Here is a 26,736-nt window from a genome sequence, read left to right as displayed (position 1 = left end):
ATGGATATATAGTGACACATAAAGATGAATTCCTCAAAGAAGATGAAGGATGTATGTTAGTTTTCCTAACATAAGGGGGAGATTATAAGCAACTATGAAGTATTTTAGGAATTAGCATCAAATCCTCATTCAAAAGATAATTCAAGTCATGTGTTGCAAGCATTTGCTGACTCAAATTTAATCTCATAGTTAAGATGCAACTTGTAAGGAGGGGTGGGTGTTCGGTATTCGGTTTGGTATTTTTGAAGTTCGAATTTGGTAATTTAGTAATCGATATTTGAGAGTAGGTACCACATACCATACTTTAAAACATCGATTTGGTAATTAGTGAATTAAACTTTGATTCGGTACGGTATTTGGTAGTACCATATTAAAATTGGAGGTTTGCAAACTACATTTAAACTACAGAAAATATATTTAATAGAAATCCTATTTAATATTATTTTTTGTATTTTTTATGAATATATTACCAAGGTTCAAGAGATTCTTTGGAATGACTAATAATATTGTCTATTGGGTTTGTTAGACATATCGTATATATGCAAACTGTGTTTAAACTACAGAAAGTATATTTAATAGAAACCCTATTTAATATTCTTTTTTGTGCTTTTTATGAATATATTATCAAGGTCCAAGAGATTCTTTGAAATGACTAATACTATTGTCTATTGGGTTAGTTAGACATATCGTGATATATATATATATATATTAAATAATTTTGTATACGGTAAATACCGAATACCAAACGCTATTAATATCTTGTACCAAATCCAATTCCGAACACCAAAATATTAAAATTTTACTCTCAAATTTCATACCAAATACCAAATTACCAAATAACAATTATCAAATTTTTTGGTTCGGTTTGGTAATTCGATTTTTGGTATTTTATGTCCAGCCCTAGCTGCAAGTGCTCCTATTGTGTGTCCCTAAAGGACAAAGTCTATGCATATGTAAAGCATGGTGGGTCAATTAATTTCAAATGAAATTATTCTTGAAAAGGATAAGGAGCAAATGATCATAATAAGAAGGTAATGTGCTATTGAAGAGATTACGATATAACACTTCACAGAACCTCATGAGAGGTTCAGGTACCTGAAAATAATAAAGTGATGAGATCTCAAAATATTATATCAAATTGTGAATCGATACAAAATGATATAACATTGATAATATCTTTGATATAATATTGGTGCAATATTGTAAAAGATTATGATGATATGAATTCTATGTTTATTTAAAAGCATGTTGATATGACGTAGAAGTATTTATCAAGTGACGTGAAGGGATGCATCTTGATAAGTATAAAACTTATTTGATTTGCAATCCAAACACTTGAAGATGTCACACATGAAACGTCGAATATTATCACTTGACAAAATTTATATGAAAGCTTTTTACAAATTCAAAATATTTGAAGCATATAAAAGTTTCTGGAAAACTTATTTATAATCATTATATTGCATAAATTTATAACTTTAAAATCATTGAAACCTTTGGAGAGTATTCAAAAGCGATAGATTATTTATTGACATGAGAAATATATCGAATTTTATTTGTTATGAAATACCATATCTTAGTACAATAGGTGTACTAATCTACCTTGTAAATATTACAACGACTAATATTACATTTTTTGGTTAATTTGTTAGCAAGGTATAGTTCTGATCCAACTACGAGACATTGAAATGGGATCAAACACATATTACGGTACCTAAAAGGGACTACCGATATGAGCTTATTTTATGGTAAAGATTGAAATTCTGATGTTGTTGGTTAAGCTGATGTCGGATATTTATTTGACCCATATAAGGCTCAGTCTCAAATGACTACGTGTTCATATGTGGGGGTATTGCCATATCTTGGAGATCTATAATATAGTCTATCATAGCCACTTTATCTAACCATACTGAGATAATAGCTATTCATGAAGAAACCTGAGAGTGTGTGTAGTTGAGATCCGTGATACATCTCATTCTAGAAAAATGTAGTTTAAAATGTGACAATGAACCCATAATTTTTTATGAAGATAATGCAACATGGATAGCGGAACTTAAGGAAGGATTAGTAAAAGGAGACAAAACGAAACACATTTCGCCAAAACTTTTCTATACACTTGAGCTCCAAAGGAATGGTGAGATTAACATGCAATAGATCTGTTCAAGTGACAATGTGACTGATTTATTCACCAAGTCTCTTCCAACTGCAACTTTCAAGAAGATGGTGCACAAGATCGGGATGCAAAAGTTCAAGGATGTTCTCATTCGGGGAAGTTAATACGTGTTGTATTCCTTTTTCCTTATGAGGTTTTGTCCTACTGAGTTTTCGTTGTAAGGTTTTTAATGAGACAGCCTATATGCATATTGTTACAGATGTGTACTCTTTTTGCTTTACTAGATTTTTTTTCACTGGGTTTTTTTCTAGTTAGGTTTTAATGAGGCACATTATCTAGCAATTAGACATTCAAGGGGGAGTGTTTTAAATGTATTACCATATTTAGTGAATATCTATTTATGAAAAAAATTAGAAACCCCAACTTTTGGGACAAAGTTAGTTTTTCCCTATAAATAAAGGGGTTTTCCTTCATTGTAAAAGACCCCTCAAGAGAAATAAGAATTAATTTTTTCCTTTATATTTTTCATTTTTTTTTACTGTTTTTTATCTTTGCAATTTTTTATATTCTTTTTTCTTTTTTAGCTTTCTCCTTGGTTTTTTTATATATTTTTTTCTTTGCACTTTTTTTATATTTTCTTTTCTTACTTTGTTGTTACTTTTTTTCTTCTTTTTTACCCTTTTTATTTTTATATATTCTTTTTCATTCTTTTTTTTATTGTTTCATATTATATTTATATATATTTTTTATATTTTATATTTAGTTGTATCAAACTATATATTTTAAATAAATTTATTATTTGTATTTGAATAGTTTACCTATAAATATGCATAATTTATCATTTATATTTGAGTAAAAACAAGCATATGTATTAATTGTATGTATTTGGGTCTAAAATATACAAATATGCAATGTACCATTTAATACAAATGTAACATTAGTATTTGTATGTCAAATTTATCATTTATATATATCTAAACATGTATCATTTGTATGTGGGCAAAATGATCTTCTGGACCCTTGTACTATGTCGGTTTAGTAAGTTGGACACTTCTACTTACATGTTTATCATCTGGACCCTTAAAACCATTAAAAATCAACATTTTGCATCCTTTAACTGTTGACCTTGCCTATGTGGCATTTAAATCGCTGACTAGCACAAAGAGAGTGTAGTCACTCGCCTGAGGTGCGAGTGAGGGTCAATTTTTGGCCAATTTTATATTAAAATAATTTTAAAAAATAAAAAATATTAAAATTAAAAAAAAATAAAAATAAATTTTTTTCCTCCATCTTTTTTACTTTAAAAATATTTTTAAAAATAATAAATTTATAAAGAAAAATTAAAAAAACTCCTCCTTCGCCCACCCCACCTCGTCCAGCCACTCCCTACCCCCACCTCTCCTTCCCCTCCCCCATCCAGCCACTCCCCACCCCACCCCTCACCTCTGTCCAGCCCCTCTCCCTCATCCAGACATGGCTACCACCTCCTTCCAACTATGGCTATCCCTCACACCCCCGTCCAGTAATGGCTGCCATTAAAATTAACGCTCATCACACCCCAGTCCATCCATGGCTACCATGATCATCACTATAAAAAAGGCTAGGACATCTCCTGAGACCTTAGATTCAATCAAGAATCAATTGGGTCCAACAAAAATATCAAAATAATCAAAATTACACATTTACTAACAACAAAAAATTGAAAATTTTTATACCCAATAGCTGAAACAATCTATCTATAAAATGCGTATTATGAATCTTGAATTCATAAGAAAAAATCTACAGTTTTTTTCTATAATCCAACAATCTTAAATGTTTTTTGGTGCATTGAAAGTAGAAAAAAATAGTCAAAACTTTCACCCTCAATACTTTACTTAGTTGCTTCCCATCTTTCCCATTTTCAATTTTATCCTTTTTACAGTAAGCCAGATCATCGACAATGTGAATCAGCAGTCCAAACTCAAAACTCAGAGCAAAAATCATCGATTATGATGGAAAATGAGTTTGATTAGTAGACAAAACTTAAAACCCAGATCATAAATCATTAATTATGAAAGAAAATCGAGTGTAATTGTAAAGAAAAGAAGAGGGAGAAGAGAGTAGAAAAAGAAGAAGAAGAAGAAGAAGAAGAAAAAGAAGAAGAAGAAGGAGAAAGAGAGAAGGAGAATAGGAAATGGGAAAAGAGAAAGAAAAAGGGGAAGAGAGAGGGAACAAAGAGGAAAGGGAGGGGGTCGTTTTTTGTTTTTTAATTAATTAATTAATTTTAATATTTAATATTTTTTATATATAAAAATGACGTGAAAAATGACGTGAAAATGACATGGCAGTGGACGTGGGAGAGTGCGTTACACTCATAATTTTTTTTTTAAAATATTGCTTTTTAGTAGGTTCAAGGGTCCAGATGACAAACATGTAAGTAGAATGTCCAACTTACAAAATCGACATAGTACAGGGGTCCAGAAGGTCATTTTGCCTTTGCATGTGTATAAGTTGTACAAACATGTATCATTTCATACAAATGTAATATTTTTATTTGTATAATTTATCATTTATATTTATATTGTTTAATTTTATCAATAAAATATAATTTTTATCAATAAATATAAACATAAGTGTTCATGGATAGAAAAATATCAATTCTTTGTCACTTATTTAAAAATACAAATAATGCAATCAACTACAAATTCAAATATGAATAAATAATATTACAAATACAAATAAATATATGGCCAACTTAAAAATATAAATATAAAATAATTTTGTAAACATACATGTGTATCGATGAAAATAATAAAAATAAAAATACAAGAAAAATAAAATCACAACATAAAAGTACAATATGTAGTCAACAATAAAATACAAAGACAAATTAATTCTTTAAAATACAAGTACGAATTATATAAAATATAAATGATAGTCTAAACTATAAAATATAAATACAAGTTCGAACTATAAAATACAAATACAAGTGCAAACTATAAAATGCATATAAATACAAGTGTGAACTATAAAATACGAATACAATTGTATCAACGAATATAAAATACAAATAATAATGCGAATACAAATACAATAAATGATTGTGGTATTTTTATTATCATCCGTGACTTATGCTCGATGTAGCCATATTTTTCAAAAATTCAAAGAAAATATAAAATAGAACCCAAAAGAAAATGAGAAAGAAAAAAATACAAAAAAATAAAAAAAAATAAAAAAACTAAAAAAAATCAAAGCTAGAGATAGAAAAGTAAAATAAACGAAAAAATACAAGAAAATAAAAATAGAAAAAGGAAAAATCCAAAAAAAGAAACGGTGAAAAATAAAAAAAAATAAGAAAGAGAAATAGCAGAGTAAAAATAGAAGCTTAAAAAAATAAATAAATAAAATAGAAGAAAAAGAAGAAAATGAAAATAGAAAAAAATAAAAATATGAGAAAGAAAAAAATGAAAAAGAAAATATTAATAAAGAAAAAAATGAAAAAGTAACAAAAAAAGAGAAATAGAATAGATAAAAAAATGAAAAAGAAAAAGAAATCAAAATAGAAAAAAAATCAAAATGATAAAGAAAAGATGTTAGAGATATAAAAGAGAGAAAGAGAAAAAAAAATAAGGAAGGATAAGGAGCCATTAAAATACTGCTATGGTTGCTATCCCACATAATTTTTTTAAAATGTTGTTATTTAACTTAATTATGAAATTAAATTTGGTAGTTTTTGTATATTTTCCTTTTGTGATTGGGATGTCCATAAAATTCTGCTCGATCCATTCTCGAATATCTGATTTGAAATTCCATTAGACCCATTGGAATATATTATTCGTTTAGTTGCATTTGTTTGTGTAAGATAAGGATTTCCACCCCCATTTTCAATTTGGGATGTCCTTCAGGTTATTCTTAATTTTCAATAGGTCTTCCATTATTCCACATATATAAAGCATACACCAAGGAGTAAGAGGGATATATCTTTTGAAGTTATTAAATAATCAAGATTAGTGCGAAGATAATAGGCATTATAACCAACGCACTAGGGGATATATTAATTGTTAATTTACAGCATATACACTCACTCACCTCTCCTCAACAAACAGTGGACAAATTGAGTGGTGCCACTTTTCAACATGTAATACGTCCTAATTGAGATTAGACAAGTAATTGATTTCATACAGTTATTTCTACTACATTCATATCCGCACATAAAATATGAAGAATATTCAATGATTATGGACTAAAGTAAATGTCATATTTTGTGGTTAAAGTAACTACTTAAAAGACGAATGAAATATACGCAAAAGTTTTTTTCGAAATTTGAATTGAAAGTATCTACTTTAAATATTTTATTAGGAGTCGAGGTGTTTAACTGAAACATATATGCTGACAAGTTTGACAAATTGGCCATGTATTAAGTCTTATATATTCTCGTTTGGTCATTTATAATCTCAATATAATATCTCCAGATTAAGCCAACCTTAATAGTACTCATTTATGATTAACGTTAATAATTTAATTTTGAGCTAAGTTGTCTCTGTTATTCTTTTTCGTGAGTAAAAATTGTCGCAGGAGTACTAATGTTACGAGAGAAATAACGCAGTTCCTACAGCTGCAGAGGACCAGTAGAACATTATTGCTACTCTACTTTTGGCATAGTATTAGTTTGGAGTACATCTTCCATCTTATTATTTAATTACTCCCATTAGAAAAGAAGAGCCCTTAATTAATTTCTTCTTTCATTTTCTACTTTTCCTTTCCATTATTGTTATATATATATTCCAATTCGATATTATCTACATATTTAAGATAGTGGTATGGTGCCAAACCTCTTTAAATTAGCTTATTCTCTTCTGATCCCTTTCCCTTTGTTTATGCCTATTTCCTTTAGGTATGTTAATATATGTATCTACCTTTTTCATGTGAAAATCGAATTTTTAGGCTAACGCTGTGGTACTTTTTAACTGAATTTCATGTGAAAAATCGAATTTTTAAGTTTCAATAGCTTATAAAGGCTGTGTGAAAAGCTACAATTAATTCTTTAAGAACAAGAAAATCTCTGCATCACCTATAATTTCAAATTCAAATCCTGCCCGCATTATTCTCCATTTCTACTTTATGTCATCATGGAAAATTGGAAATTCTTAAGAAATTTTAGGATAAGAATAAATATCGGTTTCGAGAGAAAATTGATTCTATCATATAGTTTTGAATAATTCTCACATGTTGAGCTAGCTTTTAGGATTGAATTAAATAAAGATTAATTTATTCTCTTAACATAAAAGAGAGATGGCTTGCACCGAAAGCAATACCGCCCTCCGCACCTAAGTGCCACATGCTGAATATGCACATTGTTCGTGTTATATTATTCATGCTTTAAATGTCTAATCCTGAATATGTGAGGATGTGTTGAATTGTTAGATCGATTGTGGCAGAGAAAATTGATTTCCTTATATGATTGTTAACCATCATCTCTTTAAGTTAATTTTTCAGATTATGTTTGGTTAAATATCCATTTTCTTAATTTTTTTTCTCCAAAACCGATGGATTCTAAAAATGAACTGGTCGAAATTTGGACAACTTTAAAACGACAAAGTGGTTACCAATTAATGCCACAATCCTACTTCCTCCGTTTCGTTTTAGTTGATCCTCTTTTTAAAAATATTTATTTCAATTTAGTAGTCTTTCTAATGAAATCAAGAGGATTTTATTATATTCTTCCAATACTATCCTTAACTTAAATGACTGAACAAAATGTATTTACTCAAATTTATATTTTCAAAGCATAATTAATAAGATTAATTTGGTAAAATAAATTCCTAATTAATATTTTATTAGATATGCCAAATTAATAAGGGTTAATTAATATAAAACGGAGGTAGTATCATTAGTTATAATTTGTACAGAATTTTTTCATCAAACGAAAAATAAGAGGGAAGTAAGCAGTTAGTGAATTTACTTGAAATGGTTAAAAAGCTCACTGCTAACATAACTATCAACAGAGGGTGTGTTTGATTTGACGAGAATCATTTTCTAGTGTCTGGTAACTCAGAATTTTTTTTCATAAAAAGTATTTTCTATCTTAAGCGATAAAATGACTTCAAATTTTTTTTTCATAAAAAGTATTTTCTATTTTAAGAGAAAAAATGACTTCTTTGCAGAAATTATTTTTCTTACAACTATTTTGATGTTTAACTTCATATTACTTACTACAACTAACATTTAAACATTATTGCCATCTTTATTCTTTATTACGCAGAATAATCAAAACACTCTGATTTGCTAGTATTATTGTTATTATTATTGTTATAATCTTTAGTTTATATATTTTTTAGAGATCATTTTCCACTCACCAACACCAACACCAACACGAGAAAACAGTTGGTCTTTCATAAAGATTTGTCAGGCATGTGTTATTTTGTTCTTTTTAGCAAAACCCCTTTCTGCTTTTTGATTTGCCTTTGCATTCTTATCGCGCACTATAAATACCCCACCATGATTTCTCTCTCTTATTGGCTTTCTTTCCTCAAATGGCCATTGCAAAAAATCCAATCTTTTTTAGTACACCAACTGCTTCACAAAACTCATGCTCTTTAACAACTTATCATTCTCGTGTAACCCCTCTTTTCTTTTAACATAAAGAATTACACTAATATTGCAAATACCACCACTAGTATGACTGAAGCAATGACCAAAAAATGGCCAGAAAACCTCATACAAAATGCGTTTTTAGAAATGAAACTGCAAAGTGAAATAGTGCTCCCTCTGATGGTTATGAACTTCACCTGGTTTGCAAAGACAGCCATCACAACAGTGTTCCTGGGCAGGCTTGGAGAACTTTCTTTAGCAGGAGCCACGCTTGGTTTTACGTTCGCGAATGTGACTGGATTCTCAGTCTTGAATGGGCTGAGTGGTGCTATGGAGCCTATTTGTGGACAAGCCTTTGGAGCCAAGAATCATAAGTTACTTCACAAGACCCTTGTCATGTCTGTTTTTTTGTTACTATTTGTCTCAATTCCTATTTCTTTCTTGTGGCTTAAAGTTGACAAGATTCTCATTAAATTTGGCCAGCAAGAAGACATTGCTATGGTTGCTAAGAAGTATCTTATTTATCTCCTTCCTGATTTGGTGATCACATCTTTCTTGTGTCCATTGAAGGCTTACTTGAGCACACAAAATGTGACAATCCCAATTATGATAGCCTCTGCTTTGGGGGTTACTCTACATATACCGATAAACGTGTTACTTTCGATGACTAAGGGGCTCGAAGGAGTATCCATGGCATATTGGGTAACAGACTTGTTGTTCACGACTCTTTTGGCTATTTATGTTGTGATAGGAGAGAATAGAACGAGAGGAAAGTGGAACGAAGGAGGCTGGTGGGAACAGGGGATTCTTGATTGGATCAGGTTTCTCAAACTCTGTGGACCATGTTGCGTTACTACTTGCCTCGAGTGGTGGTGCTACGAGATCTTGGTTTTGCTCACAGGGCGTCTTCCGAATGCTAAACAAGCAGTTGGGGTTATAGCCATTGTGTTAAACTTTGATTATTTGATTTACTCTATTATGCTCTCTCTCGCAACATGTGCATCCATTCGCGTATCCAATGAACTTGGGGAAGATAGTCCTCACGCTGCTTATAGGACAACGTGTGTGTCGTTAGGCTTGAGTATCATTGCAGGCCTTTTCGGTGGCTCTGTTATGGTAGCAACAAGAGGAATTTGGGGGCCTTTGTTTAGCCATGACAAAGTGATAATAAGAGGAGTGAAGAAGATCATGCTACTAATGGCCTTAATTGAAGTTGTTAACTTTCCTTTAGCAGTTTGTGGAGGAATTGTTCGTGGAACGGCTCGGCCTTGGTTAGGGATGTATGCCAATATCAGTGGATTTTACCTATTGGCCTTTCCATTGGGGGTGATTTTGGCTTTCAAGGTTCAACTTGGCCTTCCAGGATTGTTGATAGGATTTATGGTTGGAGTAGTTATTTGTTTGGCCTTCTTGTTGGTGTTAATTATTAGGATTGATTGGGTTGGAGAAGCTAACAAAGCACATATACTTGCCCGTAACTAAGAAGAAGGTGGTGGAGATGATGATGGGAAAACTTAGCAGAGGGTTAAAGAAAATGTCTCATGAATTCCGAGGCGGATCTAGAGTGTCAAGAGTACGTTCAATCTATCTATCATGGTCAGTATAGGAGGTAGACATATAATACATGAAAAGACTTCTGAAAGAAGAAATATAAATATTAAGATACAGTTCCTTCAACCATTACGATCGAGCCGGTGTATATGTCTTGGAGATGTATCAAGCACCAACAAAATCGGAAGTGCCCCTTCTTATTGGTCTCGTATTAGGAAAAGATTTATTTGAGACCAGACTTCACTTATCTGTAAACTTATGATCACAAAACTGAATGTATATTCTGATGAGAGTAGCTTTTCTTCTTCTGCTTCTTTTAATGGGAGTAGCTTAATTATAAGTTGGACGTCCATTTAATCTAAGAAATATGAGCGACCACTTTAATGACTGAAAAAAACAATATAAAGGCTAAGCAAAGCAGTAGCGTCCCCAGTATTTGATACGAGTACAACCTTATAGATGGATATATTTTGAGCATGTCAAAGACAACTGAGAGAAGGCCCGAGCTTAAGCGTAAATAAAGCCCAAAATCCCCCTATGTATGCACTCCATGGGCGGCCCTTTGGATCCTTTTCATTAAAGAGGCACTTTTGCCATTTTAGTCTTATTTTGTGTTGTAATATAAATAGACCAACTTAGGGTTTTTGAGACTTAGTTGATTATTGTTGAGACTTATAACTTTGTAACATTTTAGTTCTCTTCTTAGGATCTCCAATCATAACTAAGGCTAGATAAGTGAAGATTCACTTATGTTTGCACTATTGACTTAAAACGTTAGTGTTTAGAGGAGGTAAAGGCCCTCTTGTGTCAATGTAGAGTTAGGTTAACCATTGTGAATAGTGTTAAGGGTCCAAGAGTACCATATTCTTAGGTTTTTAAGATTATTCCAACCAAGGTCTAACTATCTATCTTGTATGTTGTTGTAGTTTTTGGTTCTTGTCTTGATTAATGTAATCCTGTGACTGTCTTGCTGTTGTAATATTGTTGTTCTTGTCTTGTGTTGCTAATATAGTTTGGTGGTTAGCTCGAAAATAGGTGTTAAACACCTCATTACATTATATTCTTATTGTAGTCTTGAATCTGAGAGGGGTCACTCAAAAGGTCCTCGGTACTCTTAAACTTGTGGATTATTTTGAGTGTGCATTTTGAGTTTTCTTGATCTTTCTTGTATCATTTGGTATCATAGCATGGATTGATCTTGTTCCCACAGGTCAATCTTGGGCCCTCTTAGTAAAAAAAATAAGTTGAAGTTGTTCTTGTTCTTGGTCGAGAGTTGAAACTAGATCTTGTAGGTTTTTGTTTGTCTAGTGTGTTTCTTGTGTTGGTTTCTTTCTCACTAATACAAAAGGTGTCTATATCTAAAGTTGAGCTTATAATATTGACTAATGTTGTGGTGACTTGAAGTTGGTCGTGTGTGGCCTTGTCGTTGAAGATTGGTGGATGATTAGTCTTGTTGTTGTTGTTGTTGTGTTCTTGAGAAGTTGTTGTTATGTTCTTGAAGATTGTTGTTGTGTTAATCTTGTTTTTCACCTAGTCTTATAACTTAACCAACAAAAAAGGTGCAAATAGATTCAAAAGGGGTGAGATAAAAGTGGTAAAGTTTGTTGGTGAGAAGACTTGAACCATCACTTCCTAGACTTGACATCCATTTTTTCAACTATTATCCTTAAATCAAGGAACCTTGTTTGGTGGAACTAGTACAAGTAAAGATCATCTTTTTTAGATTAAAATTGCAAAGGACTCAAGACTTATACTTTTCATCCAAAACCAATTATTTTCTATTTTAAATTTGTGACTAAAGTGTGTAGGATTGAGACCAATTACATACTGTCATATCACCCTAATTACTGTTCACCATCAATATTAAGCTCAAATTTGAATTTTTCTAGTTTCTAATTGTTGATTCTTTGATTCATTTGTTGATCTTAGAACTAATTAACAAACTAGTAAACTCCTACTAGATTGTCAATTAGTCCTTTGAATCCATTGTTCGTGTCTACATTTCTTTTGTGCTTTTTGTCATTTTTATAATTGTAGTACTTTTTGGATCAAGTTCAAACATTACTTAATTGAGTCGTCCAACAAAGAATCCATTCCAACTAAAGAGTAGACTTACTTTTCAACTCACCATGAGTGACAAGCCGAGTTACAAACATTTGTGACATCAAGTGAGAGGCCACAACGTGAGTGAGAGAATAATGAGATTGTTTGAACTAAGGTGCGTTTTGTTTTGTAGGTTTTGTGTTGTATTATTATGTGTGATGTTGTGAACTTATTTGGTGACTAGTTGTAATGTAATACCCCATACTTTTACCAAGCTTAAAATCATCCTAGAAATGTTAAAGACTTGTTTCAAAGATGAATACACTTTTATACATATGGTATTTTCAATATTTTCACTTTTTATCATGTTGGAAATTGAATAAGCTTTCCATCTATACCAAATTGTCCCAAATCTGGCACCTGGGTGAAGAGTTAAAGCCATTTTAGTAAGACAGTGTGCCACCTGAGACATCAACGCGTCGCGGAGCCAGCCAAAATGGCAATCGTCAAAATTCAGTGAGCCTCCGCGAATATGGTGCGTCACACCAAGACTCAAATTCAGAGTTGTCAAATTCCAGTGACACCGCGCAATAGCGCCGCGTCGCGCTAGCGGTCCAGGTCGAGAAGTTTTTAAAGAATTAAAATACGCATCCAAGGGTTAAAAGGGTCAATTTCTCACCCCTATATATACCCAATAACACGTGATTCATACATAATTCACCCAAAATATATTGTTTCTCTCAAGTTGCTCTATAGAACAAGATAGGGTTTTCAATTAGGGATTCGAATCCAAGACTCAAATTCAAGAATCTCTCCATCAATCTTCGTAGAATCAAGAACTAAGGTATGCACATTGTTCATTCATGGATTTCTTTCATCCATGAAGCCCAAGAATTAAGTTTTAAATCCTGTATTGTGAATATTTTGTTGTGGGTTGATTATGTTCATGTGATTATGGTTGTATGATTCCCAAGTTGGAATCTTTATGTGTTGTTCATGAACCTATGCTAGTATGTGGTCTAAAACATATGAAATTGAGTTGAAATATGGAGTTTTGTTGTATTAATTTGATGGTCATGCCTATGCCCTAAGTCATGCATCCTTGGTGTTTGATAAAATGCCTAAGAGAATAGAAATTATGCATTATAGCTTAATTATGACCCAAGTGATAAGTGTATGCTTTACCCTATGACTAAGAATGACTTCCATGATATTGTGTACATTATGAATGGTTGAGGGAATTTCCATGAGATTAGGTTGATGAAAGTATGACATGTTTATATGAAATTCCATTCATGTACAAGACTATTATAACCATGTACTTCATGAAATCCCCAAATTAATGTATTATGCATTGTTGATATTGGTCATATGTTCAAGAAGTGTCATATCCTATTAGTTTTATGCTATCGAGTCTTGGGGGGTACTTGTACCCGACAATTTAGCTATGTTCCTAGAGCTAGTGTCATGTTTTCCCGATACTCTCAGTCAAGCCACGATCCTTAGAATTCAGTCAATCTCATGACTCAAGAAAACTCAGTAAATTCAATATCAGTCTAGTCCTACTCAGTAATCTCAGTGACCTTAGTGGTCTCAATAATATTAGTACTCAGTAATCTCTGTAACCTAAGTATTCCCAGAAATCTCAGTAACTTCAGTACTCTTCGTCTGTCCTCAGATCTCAGTAACATTCTGTCAGTCAATCGAACTCAGTGAATTCAGTATAGCTCCACTAAACAATACCATTAGTATTAGTTCAGTTTAGTGTCTATTCAGTTAGGAGTAGGCTTCAGCACTGAGTGAACCCAAGGATAGGGACTCACCTATTATTCAGTAGAGGGTCTGATCCTTAGATATAATCCTTGTGTTTTAGAACTACGTAACCAGCGTAGGTTGAGATGCACCCTACACATTTAGGGATTTATACATCTCATTTGAGTTTCCTAATAGGTCGGGTTGACGGAAGAGCTCCCTGTCAGAGAGGATATACTCATAGCTTGTCTTTACCTGTAGCACGGTACTGACACCTTTCCAACTGGGGTTACAGGTTGGATCCACTAGTTCAGTTTTGGGGTATGTTGATTAGATGGTTACCTCCCACATTCTCAGTTTCAGATCTAGTTTTAGTAATAGAACTCAGTTCAGTTCTACAGAAATCCAGGACTATCAGATATAGTTAAATCAGTATAGTACAAAACCCAACTAGTTCCATCAGTATCAGGAATGTCAGATACAGTCACTAATGTTATTAGTATTCAGACTCATTAATCATGTTATCGCGAACTCAGTTAATAGTATATTAATTATACAAAACCCATGTTATCAGTATTAGTTTTAGGACTGTCGATACAGTCAATCAGGCCAGTTCTTCATAATCAGAATTGTCAGAAATAGTAATTCCTTTATTAGTAATATGCCATTAGTTCCTTAGTATTTATTAGACTTAGTCGTTCAGTATCCCAGTATCAGTACTCAGTAACAGTAAATCCATGTTATCATAATTCATGAGTTAGCGCTATCACAATCTCAGTCACAGTTATGTATTCATGCATATATTTTCATGTTTATGTTATACAGTCAGTTATTATTGTTCATGTATATGAACCCTTGCATTTAGCCTACCTCACTTGCATATCAGTACATTCAACATACTGACGCATTTGTACTATGGTGTTTTATACCATAGGTTTAGAAGCACAAGCTCCTGAGTATCCTTAGTAGATCAGACATTCAGCAGCCAGACTAGCAATGAGTCCTCATCATTCGAGGATAGCATGATTATTTTATTACTTTATTATTTCAATAGTTCAGAGTTAGTTGGGGACATGCCCTATCAACTCCACAATTTTTAGATAGTTTAGAGGCTTTCAGACTGTAGCATATTTCAGATAGTTTATCTCAGATTTGGGTATTGTCATACCCTACTACAGACATTGTTTAATATTTAGTATTAGTTCAGTTTTGAACCTTATGGCCTTACAACTTACATTCCGCATATTTCCAGTATATTATTCAGTGCTCAATTATAGATATCAGTCATGGGTTAGCTTGTGGTCCTTCGAGGTCATGAGCACCATGTAGTATTCTGGATACCATATTTGGGGCGTTACAAACTTTGTATCAGAGCCTAAGGTTCAATAGTATCCTAGGAAGTCTAGAAAGCCACATGTAGTAGAGTCTTGTTCATGGGTGTGTTGTGCACCACACTTATGTATAGGAGGCTATGAGATGTTTTAGGAACACTTTTCCTTCTTTCAGTATTCATGTCATGCCAGTGAGCATAAGCTCAAAATTTTCTCTCAGTCTAATCCATTCTTCCTTTCATTTACAGAACATGCCTCCTAAAGGGACTAACAAAAGGAGAATGGGAAATCAATCAGCACCTCAGCCCGTTCTGGCAAATCCTCTGGATGAGCATGTCTCTTATGCAGAATTCAGGACTGCATACACTAATCTAGCCAATTCAGTCCCAGCTTAAAATAAATAGCCAGCTGCTGTTCTGGCCAACCCAGTGGCCAATTCAGCTGCGCCAGGATTCATGACTTTACTTAAATGAATCCTCTCTTATTCTTAGGTATTAAGTCCGAAGACGATACACAAAAATTCCTCGACCAGGTTCAAAAAGTCACAGATATAATGGGAGTGACTTCCAGTAAGAGTACAGAGTTAGCTGCTTATTAGCTACAAGATGTAGCCCATACGTGGTTCAATTAGTGGGAGGTATACATGGGTATAGATTTAGAGCCCATAGAGTGGGTAGAGTTTGCTACAGCCTTCTTAGATAGATTCTTTCCCCTAGAACAGAAAGAATCCAAATTATTATAGTTCATCAACCTCAGACAAGGTAGCATGAGTGTAAATGAGTATTCCCTCAAGTTTACTCAGTTAGCCAGGTACACTCCCCATGTAGTAGCAGACAGTAGATCCAAAATGAGTAAGTTTATGTCTGGGTATCAGGTATAGTAGTTAAGATGTGCAGAACTGCGATGTTGATTAAGGATATGGACATATCTAGGCTTATGGTCCATGCTCTGCAGATTGAGAAGTAGAAACTTAAAAAGAAGGAGAGGGAAAATAAGAGGGCCAGAACTGCTAGTTATAGTTTTTCTCTTCCAGGGTCGCAGGGTGTTAACCGTTCTCAGCATAGATAGAAGTTTCCAACCCCAGTTCTATCTTCAGCTAGTGCACCAACACCAAAGTTTAGAAATAACCATAGAGATGAGGCACCAGGCTCCAAGGCCCAGGGTAGTGAGAGCAGGGTTTTTACTCATCTACTTTGCGAAGAGTGTGGTAAGCATCATAAGGGTGTGTGTAGAGCCGGTAGTAATGTTTGTTTCAGATGTGGCGAGTCTGGTCATAAAGTTTGAGACTATCCTAAACCCGATCCTCAAAGTCAACACGATCGTTCTTCAGCTCAGTTCGGTCACCCAAATTAGCAGGGTGCCAATTCCAGTGCTATCAGTGGGCAATGCCCAAATAGACTCTATGCACTTCAGTCCTGATAGGATTATGAAAGTCCTTCTGATGCAGCCACTAGTATGTTACAGATCCTTCATTTACATGTTCTCGCTTCTTCAAATTTAGGAGCTTTTTTTTTGTAACTCCTTGCATAGCAGTCAACTTTAAGGTCAGACCAAATATTAACAAGTCCTTTTCCAGTCTCTAACCTAGTGAGTCGGTCTAACACAGCTTGACAGGTATGCAGTAATTATCCGATTATGATATCTTAGAAATCCAGACCTTTAGGTTCTAGTAGTAATACCAATATGTGTAGGAAATCAATAAGGAAAGGTGATTCCCAACCTATTCCTATCACAATGTGAAGTTTTGTACTTCAACCCTCCCGATACTTATGCATGCTTCATGTCACAATTTCATGCACCCAACTTATATTCTCATGTTTTTCATAAAAATCATATGTGATTTAAGTTCCTAGTATGAGGAGTTTTGGCTTACTCTGTGTTACGAATAAAGTTCTATAAGTATAGAAACATCAGACTCAGGTCATGCAGCTCATGACTCATGCATTTATGTCATTCTTTATAGTATGCTTAGCCCACACAATTCATGACTTCACTCTTAGGGTTCAATCAAACTCAAATTATGTCACATATACTCTCAGTTTAGATACCTCAATGACTCCGTAGTGTTAGTGTTCCATTCTGTAAGACTCAATTACAACGTCATTCAGTAGTCAGTATCCAATAAAGGACTCAGATAGTCCTACAGAACCATGGCTTTCAACTATCAATTATTTAGCCATCAGAATTCAATGCTCCCGTACCATTCTAAACCTCAGTTATAGAAAACCAGCATTGAGTCCCAATTATAGTCTTGGTTATGGTTACAGTCTCAATTACCGTCTTAACTACAATCTCAGTCCTAGTCCTCGTTAAGCCAGATCAAAAACTCAGTTTGCTTTCAGGATTATCCAACCATAGCATATAGCTATCTGTTACTCAGTCGTTAGTATTTCAGTACCTCAATTACAGAATATTTCTAAATCATTTCATATGCTTGGTCTCACAATTTCAAGTAATATAGTTTTCATAAATCCATGCCCAGTCACCTCATGTCACTCACTCAGTCCTTACCTCCTATGCATAATACTCTACGGCCTTAGGCTAGTCATTTAGACTATGTACAGTTTAGTCTTATATGCCAGCATTTATCTATAAGTCATTCAGTTAATCAGATAAATTAGTATATTTATGCATTCGTTCTCAACACCATGTGAACCTTTTCAGCAGTCTTAGTTGTAGTGCATAAGGTTTGGTCACTTAATCTTAGATGATGTTTCATAGGCCTTACCTCCTAATATAAGAACCCCAGCTATGTAGCGATCTCCCATTCAGATGTCCTACTCAGACCAGGCCAAGATTTGCTTTCTCTCTACAATCATTAGAACTCTATAGAAAGAGTGTCATAGAAATGCTCCAGTCAAGTATAAGTTTACAGCATGAGTTAGTACACAAAGCCAGTACTTCAGTTTAGCAGTCAAAACGGACAAGTTTAGATGGTATGGTTTCCCCATCTTTCCACCTAATCGCACAATTCAAAATCTCATGAATGTGATTATTCTAAGATGGACCAACTAGGTAGTTGTGTGTTAAACTTGGTTCATGTATCATGCCTTAGTTTTATATCCCAGATATTCAGTCACGATTCAGTTCGTTGGTGTCTTGTGTATCATCCCAATTTTCTTTAGTATCGCAGTCAAGTCAGTATTCTTCTAAGGACCTAGTGTCCCAATGGGGAGATACACTATAATTCTCCAAAACTTTCATGACATAAACATGCCACTCTCTTCTTGTAACAAATCCTATTTGGAGTAGTGGCTACCCATAGGTTGACCCTCTAGCTCTAATCTTGGTCGTATGCCACATATTTAAGGTACTTAGTTCAGATCACAATATTCAACTCATGTATCACGTTCCAAACCCAGTTACGTTCTTATGTTTTCACACATGCATATTTAGTAATTAAGCTTAGACTTAGCCCAAGGTAATAGCTTTTCTTAAGCATATCCAGTTTCATGTTTAGGTTTCAGTTACAAATGTGGTATTCGGTTCCATGCTCAGTTTTAGTTTAAACTTGGCATCATTACCCTTATATGTTCAGTCACATGTTCATGAGTCGGTTCAGTCATGTATTCACAGATCAGATATGCATGATCAACTTATCAGTACTTTCAGTCATGTATTCCTATATCAAATCAGTCATAAAATTATGCATCTGATATGCATGCTCAGTATGAATCTCAGTAATGTCAGTCAGGTAGTCATGTTTCAGCTGTCATGTTCATTATGAACTTTATCTTATCATTTCTCCCATCTAAATCAGTCTCATTCGAGTACGAATATTCCCAAGGGGAAGATATTGTAATACCCCATACTTCTACCTAGCTTAAAATCATCCCAGAAATGTTAAAGACTTGTTTCAAAGATGAATCCAATTTTATAAATGTGTTATTTTCAAGATTTTCACTTTTTATCATGTGTGAAATTGAATAAGCTTTCCATCGATACCAAATTCGCCTGAATTCAACACCTGGGCGAAGAGTTAGAGCTATTTTAGTAAGACAATGTGCCACCTGAGCCATCAACGCGTTGCGAAGCCAGCCAAAATGGAAATCATCAAAATCCAGTGAGCCTCCGCGATTATAGTGCATTGCACCAAGGCTCAAATTCAGAGTTGTCAAATTCAAAAGATACGACGTGATAGCGCCGCATCGCGCCAGGGGTCTAGGTTGGGAAATTTTCATAGAATTAAAATATGCGTCCAATGGTTAAAAGGGTTAATTTCTCACCCCTATATATACGCAATAACACTTGATTCAACCATAATTAAAACCTAAAATATATTGTTTCTCTCAATTTTCTTTCAATAACAAGCTAGGATTTTCAATTGGGGATTTGAATCCAAGACTCAAATTCAAGAATCTCTCTGTCAATCTTCGTAGAATCAAGAACTAAGGTATGCACAGTGTTAATTCATGGATTCCTTTCATCTATGAAGCCCAAAACTCAAGTTTTAAATCTTGTATTGTTAATATCTTGTTGTGGGTTGATTATGTTCATGTGATTATAGTTGTATGATTCCCAAGTTGAAATCTTTATGTGTTGTTCATGAACCTATTCTAGTATGTGGTCTGAAACATGTGAAATTGAGTTAAAAATATGGAGTTTTGTTGTATTAATTAAATTGTCATGCCTATACCCTAAGTCATGCTTCCTAGGTGTTTGATAAAATGCCTAAGAGAATAGAAATTATGCATTATAGCTTAATTGTGACCCAAGTGATAAGTGTATGCTTTACCCTATGACTAAGAATGACTTCCATGATATTGCGTGCATTATGAATGGTTGAGGGAACGTCCATGAGATTTGGTTGATGAAATTATGACATGTTTATATGCAATTCCATTCATGTACAAGACTATGATAACCATGTGCTTCATGAAATCCCCAAATTAATATATTTTGAATTGTTGATATTGGTCATATGTTCAAGAAGTGTCATGTCCTGTCAGTTTCATGCTATCGAGTCCTGGGGATACTTGTACCTAAAAATTTAGATGTTTACCTAGAGCCAGTGTCATGTTTTCACGATATTCTCAGTCAAGCTATGATCCTTAGAATTCAGTCAGTCTCATGACTTAGGAAAACTCAATAAATTCAGTATTAGTCTAGTGCTACTCAGTAATCTCAGTGACCTCAGTGGTATTAGTAACATTAGTACTCAGTAATCTCGGTAACCTCAGTATCCCAAAAATCGCAGTAACTTTAGTACTCTCCATCAATCCTCAGATCTCAGTAGCATTTCGTCAGTCAACGAAACTCAGTGAACTCAGTTTAGCTCCGCTAAAAAATACCATTAGTATTAGTTCAGTTTAGTTAATCAGTTTAGTGTTTATTTAGTTGGGAGTAGGATTCAGCACCGAGTGAACCCAAGGATGGGGATTCACCTGTTATTCAGTGGAGGGTGTGATCCTTAGAAGCAATCCTTGTGTTCCAGAACTACATAGCCACCGTAGGTTAAGATGCACCCTATGCGTTTAGGGATTTATACATCTAATTTGACTTTTATACTAGGAGGGATTGATGTAAGAGCTCCCTATCAGAAAGGGTATACTCACAGTTTGTCTTTTCTCGTGGCACAGTACTGATACCCTTTCAGCTGGGGTTACAGGTTGGACCCCACCAGTTTAGTTTCGGGGTATGTCGGTTAGATAATTACCTCCCACAATCTTAGTTTCAGATCCAATTTTAGTAATACAACTCAGTTCAGTTCTACAGAAATCCAGGACTGTAAGATATAGTTAAATCAGTACAGTGTGTAACCCAGCTAGTTTCATCAGTATCACAACTGTCAGATACAATCACTCATGTTATCAGTATTAAGACTTTGTAATCATGTTATCACGAACTCAGTTAATAGTATATTTATTATACGAAATCCATGTTATCAGTATTCAGTTTCAGGACGGTCAGATATAGTCAATCAGACCAATTCTTCATAATCAGAACTATCAGAAATAGTTATTCCTTTATTAGTAATATGACCTTAGTTCCTTAGTATTCAGTAGACTCATTCATTCAGTAACCCAGTATCAGTACTCAGATATCAGTAAATCCACGTTATCAGAATTTATGTGCCAGTGTTATCACAATTTCAATTACAATTACATATTCATGCATGTATTCTCATGTTCATTTTATACAGTCAGTTATTATTGTTCATGCATATAAACCCTTGTATTTAGCCTACCTCACTTGCATACCATTATATTTAACATACTGATGCATTTGCGCTATGGTTCGTTATATTATTGGTTTAGAAGCATGAGCTCCCGAGCATCCTTAGTAGATCAAACGTTCAGTAGCCAGACCAGCAGTGAGTCCTCATCATTAGAGAATAGCTTAATTATTTTATTACTTTATTATTTCAGTAGTTCAGAGTTAGTTAGGGACATATCCCATCAACTCTACAGATTTCAGAAAATTTAGAGGCTTTCAGATTACAGCATATTTCAAACAGTTTATCTTAGTTTTGGGTATTGTCATACCCCACTACAGACATTGTTTTATATTCAGTATTAGTTCAGTTTTGAATCTTATGGCCTTACAACTTACAGTCCACATATTTCCAATATATTATTTAGTACTCAGTTATAGATACCAGTCATGGGTTAGCTTGTGGTCCTTCGGGGTCATGACCACTATGTAGCATTTTGGGTTCTATATTCGAGGCATTACATGGATCGTAACTTAAAGGATTATTTCCAATACAATCACAATGGAACTTGAGGCTTCAAATGCTCAAACAATGGATAGTAATGCCATCAATCACGTCTTAGCTTACCTTGAAACTCTGTCTTAAGATATGGCTATATTGAATATGGTTCTTGAGAAATTAGATACAGATGTGATATCAATGAATAGGAGATTAGAACGTGTGGAAAGCTAAAGGAGTCGACCTTCTACCCCTCAAAACATTTCCCCAACCATTACTCTTGAGGCCTTGCACCAAATGTTTCACTCACCGAGACAACCATCCAATGTCACAAACAAAACCCCATTTTACTCCCAAAACTGAGAACATAAGAGACCCATCCACCCACTACTTCACCAAGTCCTACACGAAGGACTTGGAACCCATGTGCCACCCCAAAACCTGAACTCTCCTAACCAAACTTCAATTGACCAAAGACCTCACTTTCCACCAAATCTAACTCCGCCACTACAAGCTCCACTTAACCCAAATAGACCTATCTAACATAAGAGGTATGGACCATTTGATGATGCTTATATGAGAGGGGAATAGATACGGGGTAGACATATTGATCCAAGGAAAGTTCATGGATGGGAAGGATGAGTTGGTCATTGGAACTAACAAGGGAACCAAAACCATGAAGTAGGGCTAAATACCATCAAAATGGGGCTTCCAATCTTCAAAGGTGAGAGTGATCCGAAAGGGTTTCTTTCATGGGTATCCACATGTGATAGGGTCTTCCAAGTCAATGATCTTATCGAGGAGAATAAGAGTTGCTATGCTATTGCTCACTTTGATGGTTATGCTACTATATGGTGGGAGTATGTTAAGCGTTTTGGCAATGTTTTGGTTGAGGGGCAGCCCCCTCCCTGGTTTCGGCTAAGGTACCTCATGAGACAAAGGTACCTACCCAAAAGATATTATCAAGAGTTTCTTTCCAAGTTTTATAACTTGAGACAATGAAACAAAAGCATCGTGGCTTACTACGATGAGTTCCAACAGCTCATTTTGAAACTTGATCATAAAGGGGAGCAAGTGAGTCACGACATCATTTGATTCAATGTGGGGTTAAATAGAGTATTACCACACGTTAAACAATTCATAAGTTTGACACCCTTGATTCCATCTTCCAAGCTGCATTGGAAATTGAAAGAGAGTTGCGAGAGAAATCGGGGTCCAAGTTTAAAGCCTAATCTCCCTTGAGTTGGAACAATGACAAGAGTGACTCATACAAGGTGGAACAACCCGATTCTAAGGATGCCCAAGCTGAGAACAAGGCTCACAAAAGGCACCCTCTGAGAAATAAAGGTAAACCATATTCTTTTCCTAATTCTAAAGGCTTTCAATGTTTTAAATGCCAAGGTTTGGGACACAAGGCTAGTGAGTGTACGAATAGGAGAAATATAATTCTAAGGGAGAGGAAATTATATTTTCTTAGAGAGGAGGTGGGACTTGAATCGAAGGAGATTAATGATCAATCTCAAGGTGGAGAGAGGGTAGAACCCAAGAAGCCCAAGAAAGGAGAGGAGGAATATAATTGGCCGTGTGAGGGCGATCTTGAAGTGTCATGTTTCGTAGTTAGGAAGGCCATGGTTATTAAGGCTTTGGGTGATCCTAGTCAAAGGGAAAACCTTTTTAACACCAAATGCCTTATTAAAGGAGTTGTGTGTTCTATGGTTATTGATGGAGGTAGTTGCGTCAATATTGCTAGTAGTACCTTGGTTGACTTCTTGAGACTGCCCATTATCCGTTATTCAAGACCGTATAACCTTTAATAGTTAAATGAGTGTGGAGAGTTAAAGGTAAATAGACAAGTGGTGATACAGTGTAAGGTAAGGAACTACTTTGACGAGGTGTTATGTGATATTATTCCTGTGCAAGCGAGTCACCTATTGTTGGTAAGACCATGGCAGTATGATAGAGCTACCATGCATGATGGCTAAGCCAATAGCTATACCTTGGGGTTCCATGGCTGAAGGTATACACTCCACTATCTCTCACCGATACAAGTGGTCGAAGTGAATTAATAAGTGAGAGAGTTAGAGGAAAAGAGGAAGAAGGAGAGAAAGGGAAAGACCAAGAGTGGGAATAGAGGAGAAGGGAAGGGAATCAAGGAGAAAAGAGACAAGGGGTCCTTACTTTTGGGACTTACCCTCGGGGAGCCTTCACTTCTCACTAACGTAGGTACTAGCATTTTTCCTAGTACTCTTTTTTCTTGCATGCAGGTATATGATCATGTGCATCCTAAGGGTAAAATTGGGAAGCATACTCACCAAAGCATACTTGATGATCTCGAGGAGTCCTTGGCTAAGCCTCTAAGATTTGGGGCAAAAAATGAGAAGGTGATTCTATAGAGGATCCGTGAGGTTGGTGAAGTCATGAGGTTGAGGTCAAACTCCTTTCAAGGTGGAGAGGATGATACGAGTACAATCTCGTAGATAGATATATTTTGAGAAAGTCAAAGAAAATCGAGAGAAGGCCCGAGCTTAAGTGTAAATGAATCCCAAAACTGCCCCTATGTATGCACTCCATGGGCGGCCCTTTGGAGCCTTTTCATTTAAGGGGCACTTTTATCATTTTAGTCTTATTTTGTGTTGTAATATAAATAGACCAACTTAGGATTTTTGAGACTTAGTTGATTATTTTTGAGACTTACAACTTTGTAACATTTTAGTTCTGTTCTTAGGAGCTCCAACCGTACCTAAGGCTAGACAAGTGAAGATTCACTTGTATTTGCATTGTTGGCTTGAAATGTTGGGGTTTAGAGGAGGTAAAGGACCTTTTGTGTCAACATAGAGTTAGGTTAACCTTTTTGAGTAGTGTTAAGGGTTCAAGAGTACCATATTCTTGGGTTCTTAAGATTATTCCAACCAAGGTCTAACTATCTATCTTGTATGTTGTTGTAGTATTCGGTTCTTGACTTGATTAATGTAATCCTATGACTGTCTTGTTGTTTTAATATTGTTGTTCTTGTCTTGTGTTGCTAATATAGTTTGATGGTTAGCTGAAAAATAGGTGTTAAACACCTCATTACATTGTGTTCTTATTGTATATCTTGAATCCGAGAGGAGTCACTCAAAGGGTCCTCGGTTCTCTTGAACTTGTGGACTATTTTGAGTGTGTGTTTTTAGTGTTCTTGGTCTTTATTGTATCAGTATTTGCACAAAGGGAGTTCGAAAATTAAAAATCTAGTGCTTGAGATTTAAATTTGGAACCTCAAGTTGAATTTTCAAGCCCCTCAAAGCTATCCTCTAATCTCAAACTGTATACATACACATAAAAGGTTGAAAGATACCTTATATAGATAGTGTAATTCTTTTCTAGGGTTTGAGTGAACGCCCTCGCTACACTCTAGATTCGTCCTTAAAACGAAGTGCGGAAACAAATTGAGTTTTTAGCAGCATTTCAGAACTATTCAAAGTTTCGTCGTTTCTTCATGTAGCAATAAAGTTTTAATAAGAATATCCCTAGCTAAAACACAAAAACTCCAGCACAAAATGCTGAAGTTTGAAACTTTTACATGTAAAACTCCATCACAGAGCGCTGGATTTAAAAAAATTACAAGAATTTTTCTTATAGCAAACCTTGTTTAAACACAAGATTCTTACTAAAACTCCAGAATATTTGGAGTCTCAACTATGTAAGTTCGAAATATTAGGACCTTCAGACCCTTGTCATGTCCTAAGATATCACAAAGATTGAATGTTTATGGTACTTCTGTCTCCCGCTCAACAACAAAAAGCTAATCGGGATAAGGTCCTGTAAACTTTATAGAATCCAAATTTAAACTAAAAGTTAAAGACTCTAGCTGCCTCCTACATGATTGAAGTGCTCACCGATTTGCCAGATATCAGGTGCTACTAAATATCTAGTAGCAAATCTTAAACTCTACCTGAATATACATCACATAAAAAATGTAGTGCTCAAAACCAAAATTTAACTAAAATAATTGGATGCAATATCAAACTATAACTTTAAACTTTACAAACCCTTTTTCTTGTAAATGATTGATACTATCAATTGATTCAAGTTCTTTTAAGAACAAAGAAATTGTTCTGTAAATAATTGAACAACCATAAACTTTAAAAAAAGGAAAAGCAATGACCTAACCAAAATAAAATGAAAATTACTTAACTCGAGGGATTCATATTCCGACATATGTTATGGGTATAATAAAAATTGTATTATTATTACAGAAAGTTTTTGTACAAGAAAGAAATTAAAGAAGAACAAAGAAATTATTTTGTATAAACAGCCATAAACGGTTTTTCAAAAAAGAAAAAAATTGTGACCTAATCAAACTACAATGGAAATTACTTAACTCGAAAGATTCATATTCTGACGTATGCTGTGGGAATAATAAAAATTGTATCATTATTAAAGGAATTCAAATATTGTTGCCAATACAACTAAAGCCAAAAAAAGAGATAATGCATCAAAACCCTCCTAAACTTGTCATTCCAACTTACTTTAGCACGTAAACTTAACACGCATTTATTTAACCCCCTTAATATCTTTAAAGTGAATTAATTTAAACCCTAAATCTGACGTAGAATTGTTTTTTTAAAAAAAAAAAAGAAAAAAAAGTGTGATTTAATTTTTTAAAAAAAGGTCCCATTTTTATATAGTATATATATATCCAAATCGCACCCTTTCTTCTCCTATATATCCAAATTACACCCTTT

At 34.3% G+C, this 26,736-nt stretch overlaps 1 protein-coding gene across 1 annotated transcript; it reads left to right on the top strand.

The window, feature by feature from the left end:
* Positions 1-8,577: 8,577 nt before the first annotated feature.
* LOC107872963 (protein DETOXIFICATION 56) lies at positions 8,578-10,554 on the top strand. Its single transcript, XM_016719647.2, has one exon. The coding sequence runs from the start codon at positions 8,771-8,773 to the stop codon at positions 10,163-10,165; it is 1,395 nt and encodes a 464-aa protein (XP_016575133.2). The 5' UTR covers positions 8,578-8,770; the 3' UTR covers positions 10,166-10,554.
* The last annotated feature ends 16,182 nt before the right edge of the window (positions 10,555-26,736 follow it).

This window comes from Capsicum annuum, chromosome 6 (assembly GCF_002878395.1).
Source record: "Capsicum annuum cultivar UCD-10X-F1 chromosome 6, UCD10Xv1.1, whole genome shotgun sequence".
Taxonomy (NCBI): domain Eukaryota; kingdom Viridiplantae; phylum Streptophyta; class Magnoliopsida; order Solanales; family Solanaceae; genus Capsicum; species Capsicum annuum.
Note: the sequence above shows the minus strand (reverse complement) of the source record. Positions and strands in the feature narration are given on the sequence as shown.